Consider the following 10645-nt stretch of genomic DNA (forward strand, 5'->3'; position numbering starts at 1 on the left):
TCAATAAAATAAAAAATAGTTCATTTGTTGAAATATTAGGTCTTTTCTACTTGGACCAATCTTTATCACGTTTTTTGTTTTCCAAGAATATAGATCATCACAAAACTTCGCTTGGATACTAACTCATTCATTTTTTTCCATTTCTATCTGGGCCTGTGACCAATGGATGGTCACACCGGTAGGAAGATACCTCATCAAATGATTGTATAAGATTGTAGATCATCACAAAACTTCGCTTGGATACTAACTCATTCATTTTTTTCCATTTCTATCTGGGCCTGTGACCAATGGATGGTCACACCGGTAGGAAGATACCTCATCAAATGATTGTATAAGATTGTAGATCATCACAAAACTTCGCTTGGATACTAACTCATTCATTTTTTTCCATTTCTATCTGGGCCTGTGACCAATGGATGGTCACACCGGTAGGAAGATACCTTATCAAATGATTGTATAAGATTGTAGATTATAAAAAAAATTAGTGAAAATAGGATAAATTCAATGTGATTCTTAATTGGATCAAGGATACCATTTTTTGATTCGGTAAGGAAAAAAGCTCTTTCTGCATATTTAGTTCTTCCACTTTTCTGGTTTTCTTATTTAATATTATCCAGCAGCTTATATTATACGACAGCATAAGTTGGTGCGAGGTCAATGTAATAAAACATTTTATTTATTTTTTTGGTAGGAAAAAAATAAAAAAACATTTTATATTTGTTGCACAATTCTATATTAATTAATCTCATCGAGACCCTAAATTATGATTCTTCAATTTTTTTTTTTTTTTAATATCACATGCGTACATGCACACACGTGTATGTGTGGAGGGAGGTAGAGTGTCTAATTATGTGGTTTAAATATCTTACACACATAAGGTCGACGCTCTGATAAATAATATTGCTGGTGACCATATTTTATATAAGATATTAAAGAGTATTAATTATCAAATAGGTGTCGTCCATCATTGCCCTCCTTATCCCTACGTCTTCCTTCGTCCGACAACTCCGTTCTTGCCCTGTCCACGTTTCTGGTCTGAGCAATATGTAAAACGATAAAATCCCAATAACTTTTGGGCCCAATATGTAACAGTGGTAATCCTAATATCCAATAAATATACTCTCTCCGATATTTTTAAAATATAGCAAATTTATCCAATACCTAATATGTATTTTGGTTGCTGGGCCACTGAGTAACAGTGGATCTGTCTCATTGTATTTACAATGAGATTGTGCCCTAGTGAAGCATTCCTCTTATGTATATATTTATTTATGTATAAAGAGAGGAAATGATATTCAAACTTATTAGATAATAGCACAACACTTTTTACATTTTTTTAATTAGCTTTTAAAGGTTGTTTCAATTCCCAAAATGCTCTCAAACAATTTTAAAAGTGCATATAGTAGAGTGCTATTATGGAAACAAGGGAGTGGGAATATCATTTCCCTATGCATGTGTGCGCGCGTGCGTGCGCCAGTCATTATTGCTAGTCCACTTTCTCTGCACGTTTCATCATCACTCGGCGTTGGATCAACTCAAGTACTGTATAATATTTAATCATCCTTATAGGAAAGGAACATCCAGTTGCTACAGTAATAGTACTCTCAACAGTTTCAGTTACATATGACTATTCTCCCATACAATATAAACTCTTAAAAGAGATATTTTTAATTAGTACTTCAGTGTGTCTCCTCACTTTCGTGGCTTTACAATGAGGATTGGGCAACTTGCATGATGTGCACAGTAATCACTAACACTGCCCAGAAATGCTCTGTAACAGCATGCACACTATTAGTAGCAGAAGAAGATGGCACCACAAAATTGAGGGTTAAAATCATGCTAGCAACTGAAAATCACAAACTATGAATACCCATCATTCAACATTCTATTGCTAGTTTTTTTGTCTTTTAATTTTCTGCAAAATGTTTTTATAGTAAGTGACTGGGTTTTTGTTGGGCACTGGGCACTGGATGTTTTGCTTGTTTTTCCTGTGTAGACTGTAGGCTAGTCCTTTTTTTTACACTCTGATGTGATGACTAAATTGTCAGTGTCTTAAGTTTGTGTTGGTTGATGCTAAAGAGCAAAGCAGAAACATGGGTCTTGATTGTGTTGGCTGATGCTAAAATTGTGTACTGTCCATTTTCCGAACAGTACGATAAGTTCATCAAAAAGTTCAATTTCTTGAATCTTCAAAGACAATAATAAGGGGGTGGGGACGGATCGCTATATATGGTATGGTGCTAAAATTCCATTAGTCTTGCATTTAATTATAGTATGATGCTAGAGTTCCATCAATCCAACTATTCAAAAAAAAGAAAAGAAAATATATATGGTATGGTGCTAAAATTCCATTAGTCTTGCATTTAATTATAGTATTTGCAGGAGTCGAAAAACACAAAAGCAAGATTGATAACCTAAATAAGAATATAAACAAGTTTGTTAATTCAATGCATCCAAGAATTTCAGACCTTGACACAGCAGCAAAATCATAAAAAGAGATTTCTACAACTGCTGACTAAGAAGATTCAATAAGATACTATTATCTATTGGGAAATTGGAAATTATAGAGTTGTAGACTAAGATTCTTTCGATATACATCGAAGAAAGTTTTCATAAGTATCACGGAATTGCAATGCTTCTATTTTGCTTCCGCACTGAATGATTTCTGGCAATGTAGCCATTTTGGTGGGATGCAAGCAGCCATTTTTAGCTTAGTAGCTGCATACTATGTAAGAAATTGGAAGTCTCGAGTAACTATTATCTACATTTTTTATTAAGTTGCTAGTGAGTAATTAAAATGGGGCCCATCATAATGGTTGTCCTAATGAAAACTGTTTTAATTTATTTTAAGTGATTAATATAAATACTTCATGGGAGTCATGGGGTGGGATTACAACCCTGAACTCTATGTTTCCTTTCTCTCCTCCTCTCTCTCATTCTCAACTAACATGCTTTTCGCTTTTCGGTGTTTTTCTTCATGCAATCTTCACTTTCTTTTCACTTTAGCATGGTATTAGAGCCGAGATCCATCATTCCTTGAAAGTTTGTCTTCGTATGGATTGTGCTGCCATTTATGAGAATTGTGCTATGTTCTTGTGGACTATGATGCGTTTGTGCGAACTGTGGTGCCTTCATGTGGACCGTGGTGCCTTCATGTGGTCTTTGTTACTTTGTTGCCCTATTTGCCAATCGATGGCTTAGGGTTGGTATAAATTAGTGTCTTCTCTGTTTGTGGATCTCCGCAATAATTGAAAATAAACCTAATGTTTCAAACATCATGGAGGAATGTATGTCATTTTTGTTAAGCAATATGCCTAATTACCTTGTATGGATTCAATATGTGAAGGTTTCCCTCAGTCACAGGGAAAACTCTGAAATATATCTGGTGTGTATAAGCTGTTTGTTTAATCCGTATGTCTCACACGTGACTCATCTGACTTGGAGTTTTAATAAAGGCAACGAGAACATTTTGAGGTTGCTAAGTCTCTCTTAAATTTTACACCATACAATGATTGTGTTTCCTCTGAAATTTTAATTCTGTTTTTCTACTTCTGCTGAAGTTATTGTAATGAGAAATTTGTTCCTACATATCAAACCTTGGGTGCGAGAAAACATCGAAATTGAAATTCAATTATGTTCAGAGTCACCTCTTGATCTTGCTGAGGCCGCGGCTTCCTACAACAACGAGATCAGCATGAATCCTTTCTGCAACCTCACAGATCATGTCCTTGGGTTCACCATCCACAATTACACTTTCAACTTTGATCTGCACAGTAATCAAGATCAGTTAACCGTGATCAATGAGCCTGAAGTTTAACTTTTAACTTGCTTGGCAAAAAAATCAATTTGAATCAGAGAGTTGTAGTAAAAAAGATAATCACCACATGCTACTTTGGCCCCTTTTGTTTTGGTTTTGAAGAACTGATTGCGAGTCCAAAAACTGATTATTGGACCCAAAATTACATCTAGGCCCTGTTCGTTTTGGATTTTGAGTCCAGGACAGATTGTTGGACTCAGAATTAAACTCAAACTCGAGTCCAATAATCAGTTTTTGACTCAAAATCATTTCTCAAAATCCAAAGTGAACATGGCCTTAATTTTGAGCCCAATAATCAGTTTTTCAACACAATCGCGTTCTCAAAATCCAAAACAAACAGGGCCTTAGAAATATGGATTATCAAGTATTAAGGTTCATTGTGAATCATATAGAAAAATGGAACTCAGAGCAACAAAAAGAAGGGTTTTGAAACTTACTGGTTTTCCCTTGCACATTTCTAGGGCACGAGAAAGTAGTAATGCAGAGTTCTGTTCTTGGCTTTTCCTTACAGAGTCCACAACGGCAGATGTTGCATATACAGCTGTAGGAGAAAAAAGAGGAAAGAACGAGGTTGGGTAAGCCATGCAAGGTTTGTAAGTTGTCTACATACAAAGCAGACATTAATATGAGTATGCATGCATGGGCAGACATGTTGAATCGTTTTCCTCATAGTATAGTTTTTGTGTTGAACTAGTTTTTGTTTTTGGCCCCATCATGTAAAATGGTGGGCCCCACCCTATGCAGGGCTTTGGTGAAGATCTTGGGACCCACTCTATCAAAACATGAAGTGAAATGGTGGGCCCCACCTTTTGCATGGTTTTGAGTGGAGTTGTTGGGACCCACCGTATCAAAGTATGGTGTAAACGTGCTCGGCTCCACCCTATACATGGATTTGGGTGGAGATGGTGGGCCCAATCATTGCTTTGAAATGGTGAGACTCTACAACATGCATGGGTTTGGGTAGAGATGGGTGGTCCTACTGTATCAAAACATGATGCGTAAAATGGTGGGCCCCACCATTAGTAATGGGTGGCTGTAAAATGATAAGCCTCATCTTTTGAAAAACACTTGTTGTAAAATAATGGCATTTCCTGGCCGACTGTTGCATGTGAGAGCAGCCACATAGGCTCACTTTTCAGCTGATTTTGTCTCATTCATTTTATTCATATGAGGTGGCTGCCCTCACGAAATGCCTCTCTACTATGGTCCCTAGCAAATTCCTAAATAACTCTCACCTTTACAAGAAAATACCACGTGCTATGCGCCAACATTATTTATATCATATATTTATTAAATAATCTTGGCGCATAGCTCGTGGTTTTTTCTTGTCAAGATAGAGTTAATTAAATATCTTATAAATACAAGTTTCTAAATAACTATTTATTGTAGTATGTAAATTTAAGTTTATTTTTTCATAGCTCCTAAACAACTTATTAGGAGGAGGAGGAGGAGGAGGAGGAGGACCCAAAATTTAAATTTATGGTAAAACTTAAAAAATAAAACAAATTAAAATTTAAGACCTGTTGACTTACCAACTTCTCCAATAGCTTGAGCTATTGGAGAAGTTGGTAAGTTAACATGGTATCAGAGCCAAAGGTTTCGAGTTCAAACCTTCCGGATAGCGAAAATCCACGTGCGACGGTCGCCCCCAAGTGAGACAACATGTGCAGCATGTTTCCCAAGCGGGCCACACGTGCGGGGGATGTTAAAGGATAAAAGATAAATAACACCTTTCTCTAACAACCTTTCTCTAACAGCTTAAGCTTTTGGAGAAGTTGGTAAGCTACAAGACCCGAAATAGTTTGGAAATCCAAACTTGGATTGGACTAGGTCAGTCATTTAGATGGAAGACTCGAATTGGTCACTTATCTAAGTACACTTTTCTATAGCTTTTACATGGGAATTGTAAGATCCTTAAACAGCTGAATAGGAAACACAAACTGAAATAAAATATAGGATTGCAGATATCAAAGGCAAAGGAGAATATATTTGAAGTATTTTTTTTACCAGGCCCAGCTGGGAACATATAGTGCTGAAAAGGCTGTTGAACATGAAGGATGGTGAGAGTCTTCTCAACACAAACTTGTTCTTCTTCTTCTTCCTTTGTTTTATAACCATAACAGAAGAGATTATCTAAGGCCCACCTGAGGGCGTAAAAGCTCCCTTCACTTTCATCTATGGCCACCATTATCCTCTTGTTTCTCTTCTCTCCACTTCTACCTTCTTCACTCCTCTCTTCTTTTCTCTCACCACTACTAGCCTCTTCACTCTTCTTTTTTTCCATCTTCTCTTCTTGTTTTTTTTTGCCTTTTTTGCATGCTCTGGGGTCCTCTTTTATAGGGGTTGAGAGACAGATTTGCCTTCCTAACAAATTGCCATTGACGGATTTACCAGTAGAAGAGGTGGTGAGGATAAGGACAGAACTATTAATGAAATGACAGAAATACCCTTATTAGTATTAGTGTCAGAAAACAGAAACCGCCGTATGTCGTCGTTTACTTGAAGCTGTGTGCCCTAAATAACTTTAATTGCGACACGTGTCATCCATGCAGAATGAAAAGATGAGAAAGAAAACTCTATTGCGTCACGTAAAAGGAAAGTGTTTGCTACTGCCACGAAAAAACATGTTTTTGCCACCCGTATCAGGCTTCTGTTTTGAGAAATGATATTTCCACCCTCTCTCACTCATCTTTTCCTGAAAGTAAGCCATGTTTGGCAGCCTTGAAAAAATATTCAATATAATTTTTATACGGCCAGCTGTCACTTGTGAGAGATGGTCTGGAGAGGAAAAAGTCGGAGTGAGAGTGGCATGAAAAGCTCATAAAAAACATGAAAACAAAAAGATAAATTGTATTCTCTTTCGGAAATGATATCAGCACAACCATATTTTGATATTTTCACAAATCATCTTTGTCTTTTAGTATTTAAAGAGGGGAAATGATATCCTCCCTAAATGGATAAAATCCCCCTTTCTGTGAGAATGGTTCACTGAATGAGCATAAATTCACCCCCTTTAACGTTTTTCTTTGCCTATAAAACTTAATGGATAATGTTAAAGGAGGGTATTTTATCCTTCAGAGCCGGGGGGGGGGGGGGGGGGGGAGGGGAGGGATATCATTCCTCTAAAGAGTTGTCAAAAGGTTATTACATTTCCTCAGGGCTGATTAAAGAAGAAAAGACACTTGGATTTGTGCAAATATCAAAATATGGTTGTGCCGATAACATTTCCATTTTCTTTTCACTCTTTTTAGGCCCCATTCGTTTACGCCCTGTTCATTTAAGATTATGCTGACTGATTGTGACTCCAAAACAAATTATTGTACTCGAATTTACGTTTAAGTTGGGGTCCAATAATTGGTTTTGGACTCGCAATCGGTTGGCATAACCTCAAATGAACAGGGTTAAGGCCCTGCTCGTTTAAGATTACGAAGACTAACTTTGTGTGCTAAATCTATTACTGGACTCAAATTTAAATGTAATTTTGAATCGAGTAATCGGTTTTGCACTCACAGTCGGTTGACATAATCTTAAACAAATAGGTCCTAAGAATTAACCACAATCACATTATTTACTTCTAAATTGTACAAAAAGGCTCCATTTTGTACCTCCACCCCCTTTGGAATGCCATGGATTGGTTTCACAGCAGAGTTAACAGCCTTGATGCGGCTGGTGTCCCTTTCCATGTTCAGCCCCAACCACTTAGCTTTCCCCTCAGATATGAAGTTGTGGGTTGCTCCTGTACGTATCAACTAGGGCCCTATCCTATCTACGTTAATTTCCATCCAATCCATTGTCGGAAATGGGAGAAGATCAGCGTTGAGGGAAGCCATACGGTAGTAACCTTCATCCGAGCACTCATACTGAACCGGCATTGTTCTAAGTTGCCACGATATTGTTCTATGGAAGCGGGCGGGCTGCTATTTAGAAGTCTGGCCCGGTTTTTTTTCATAGGGGAGGGATTGACCTTTCTAATGCATATTCTGTTGTACCGGCATGGCTCCACTGATTTGTTGTTGATCGATGCTTTACTTCTTTCCTAGTACCCCGGTGCAGCTGTCTTGTTCAAGCTATGTATCTTATATAGAGAAGGAGTGTGAAAGCTAGCTCTTGAAAGCAATGCGAGTTAGGCAGAACTATTGCTGCCTAACAGGAAAAAGGGGGAAGATAGTCATGAGGAAATTAGATTCTATAGTCAAGGCTAAGACAGACCCTATGTTTACTTTGCGGTAGTCTTAGCTTGACATTGTCAAGTCATACCATCTACCCAAATTTGGTTCCTGATTTGATGGGATGAGAGTCACAAGGCTTTAAATAAGCCCGAGGAACAAGGTTGAATGAGATTCACTTTCGCTTTTATGCTTTGACCTTAACCAAGTCTTGCAAGGCTATCAAACGGTCTTACTGTCGCAACGGTCTCGGGGGAAATCGCACAACCCCCCAATTGCTTTCTATACATACAATATGACTATGGGTTCTGCATTTGGTTCTCTCTTAATTGCTTGTTCCAATATTCATTTCTCATTCACGTCTCCTGCTTGCTTTGGTTTTCCATTTCCTTTGCCCCCTTACATGATGGGGGGCCCTTATTAGCGCCTTTAGTCGTTGTTGAATTGCTACGGCTACTAGTACTAGTCTTCGGTTAAAGCAAGGCAGGTGCTTTTAAATAATTACCTTATAGGGGAGTTTCATTCCAAGTTTCCTCATTTCCCCCTCTCTCTCTCCCTCGTATGTGTATGTGTAATGCACATGCCGCGAGCACACTTCACGGCTGGGCCCTGCCATCTAATAGGTGGGCTCCATTGTATATGGCGTCAAACCACTTACTTGTTGGGGCCCATCTATAAATTAAGATAGATAGGGTAATGATACATTCTCTCCCTTTTCTTTCCCCGTCCACCCCCTTCAATTCTAAAATGAATAGTCATAAAGGGAAATTATGTACTCCCCATCTATTACTTGGAACAACACCCCTAGGCTATATTTGTATGCAGGTAGTTACATTGTTGATTAGTGGTATAAGTAGTCATTAGGAAGGAGACCGACATTTGATTTACCTAGGTTTTGCCTTGTATAAATCAGTTTCTAAGCTGTTTCTTTCTATAAAAAATAGTTTCCGCTGTTGTGGAATGAGATATGGGTCTGCTTCTTTTTTGGTCTTGATTATTTTGGTTTCTCTATATGGTAGAAATGAGATGTAAACATGTGGAATGGATTTAGTTTGTAAACATGATATATTTGCAGTTTTTGTATGGGAAAAGTATTTCAGAGCGAGCTTCAAAAACTCATGAGGGCCCATATTTTTGGGGTGATCCAAAGCATTCATTCGAAAGGCCCTTACATAGATAGGGTTGTGTACTGTTAGACCTAAAATCGGTAACAGGTACAGCAATGACGTAAGAGCTGAGCTGGATGACTAGGGGAGCTGAGTCCTGGGGGACCGGAGTGAACGGGGAGTGAGGTGGTCGAGAACGAGTCCTGCTATGAGGGCTGAGTCCTGCACAAGGCAAGCGAGGTCAGAAGACCAGACCGGGTTTTACTCCGGACAGGCCCTTTGACACTCAAGTCAGTATGAGCAGGAGTGAAGGGGAGATGTCTAAGAGTTTTTAGGGAGAGAAGGGATTTTTCATTACCCATTGGTCTGAGCTTTGATCCTCTATTTATAGGGAAAATCTGGTGAGGTGTCCTGTCCAGGACAGGTGGCGGCCTGTGAGAGGCTGCAGCTCACCTACTCTGGGACAGGTGGCGGCCTGTGAGAGGCTGCAGCTCACCTACTCTGGGACAGGTGGCGGCCTGTGAGAGGCTGCAGCTCACCTACTCTGGGACAGGTGGCGGCCTGTGAGAGGCTGGTGTTTTCACACCCCATCAGTTGCCCCCCAGTTTTCCAAGTCATTAAGAGACTTGGGAAAGTGTGATTAATCGATTCTCTTAATGGGTAGGCATTGTCTGGGAGTGAGTCAGAAAATTAAGTTTAGAGATCCAGTCCGGAGTCCGGCTGGAAGTTGAGTCCGGAGATCCAGTCCGGAGTCCGGCTGGAAGTCGAGTCCGGAGATCCAGTCCGGAGTCTGGCTGGAAGTTAAGTCCGGAGATCCAGTCCGGAGTCTGGCTGGAAGTTGAGTCCGGAGATCCAGTCCGGAGTCCGGCTGGAAGTTGAGTCCGGAGATCCGGCTGGAAGTTGAGTCCGGAGATCCAGTCCGGAGTCCAGCCGGAAGTTGAGTGCGGAGATCCAATCCGGAGTCCGGCCGGAAGTTGAGTTCGGAGATCCAGTCCGGAGTCCGGCTGGAAGTTGAGTCCGGAGATCCAGTCCGGAGTCCGGCTGGAAGTTGAGTCCGGAGATCCAGTCCGGAGTTCGGCTGGAAGTTGAGTCCGGAGATCCAGTTCGGACCGGACTGCGTTTTGTCGTTTTGTTGAAACGCGTTATATCCAGTTCGGCTTTTGCCGGACTGATTTTTGTCGTCTTGCGGCCAGTCCGGTTTTTTGTCGTTTTGTTGAAACGCGTTATATCCAGTTCGGCTTTTGCTGGACTGATTTTTGTCGTCTTGCGACCAGTCCGGTTCGGACCGGACTGATTTTTGTCATTTTGTTGAAACGCGTTATATCCAGTTCGTCTTTTGCCGGACTGATTTTTGTCGTCTTGCGGCCAGTCCGGTTCGGACCGGACTGATTTTTGTCGTTTTGTTGAAACGCGTTATATCCAGTTCGGCTTTTGCCGGACAGATTTTTGTCGTCTTGCGGCCAGTCCGGTTCGGACCGGACTGATTTTTGTCGTTTTGTTGAAACGCGTTATATCCAGTTCGGCTTTAAAGATTCAGTACGGAGTGCGGAGCATGG

General features: G+C 40.0%; 1 protein-coding gene across 1 annotated transcript; it reads right to left on the reverse strand.

Moving 5' to 3' along the window:
• Positions 1-1525: 1525 nt before the first annotated feature.
• Positions 1526-6128, reverse strand: LOC143859297 (uncharacterized). Its single transcript, XM_077370019.1, has 4 exons — positions 5825-6128; positions 4255-4358; positions 3648-3766; positions 1526-1771 (listed from the first exon to the last, which is right to left on the reverse strand). Exons 1-4 carry the CDS (start codon positions 6099-6101, stop codon positions 1693-1695), a joined length of 579 nt encoding a protein of 192 aa, XP_077226134.1. The 5' UTR covers positions 6102-6128; the 3' UTR covers positions 1526-1692.
• Between the last annotated feature and the right edge of the window lie 4517 nt (positions 6129-10645).

The sequence above is a fragment of the Tasmannia lanceolata genome, unplaced genomic scaffold (assembly GCF_043159265.1).
Source record: "Tasmannia lanceolata isolate RefF3 unplaced genomic scaffold, GAP_Taslan_0.1 ptg000029l, whole genome shotgun sequence".
NCBI lineage: Eukaryota > Viridiplantae > Streptophyta > Magnoliopsida > Canellales > Winteraceae > Tasmannia > Tasmannia lanceolata.

Bases quoted from the DNA above. Each gene is read 5' to 3' on its own strand.
- LOC143859297 (XM_077370019.1), bottom strand. From the start codon at position 6,101: ATGGAAAAAAAGAAGAGTGAAGAGGCTAGTAGTGGTGAGAGAAAAGAA. The intron at 4,359-5,824 runs GTAAAAAAAATA...TTTCTCCTACAG, and splicing joins TATGTTCCCAGCTGGGCCTG to CTGTATATGCAACATCTGCC. The intron at 3,767-4,254 runs GTAAGTTTCAAA...ATTACTGTGCAG, and splicing joins AAATGTGCAAGGGAAAACCA to ATCAAAGTTGAAAGTGTAAT.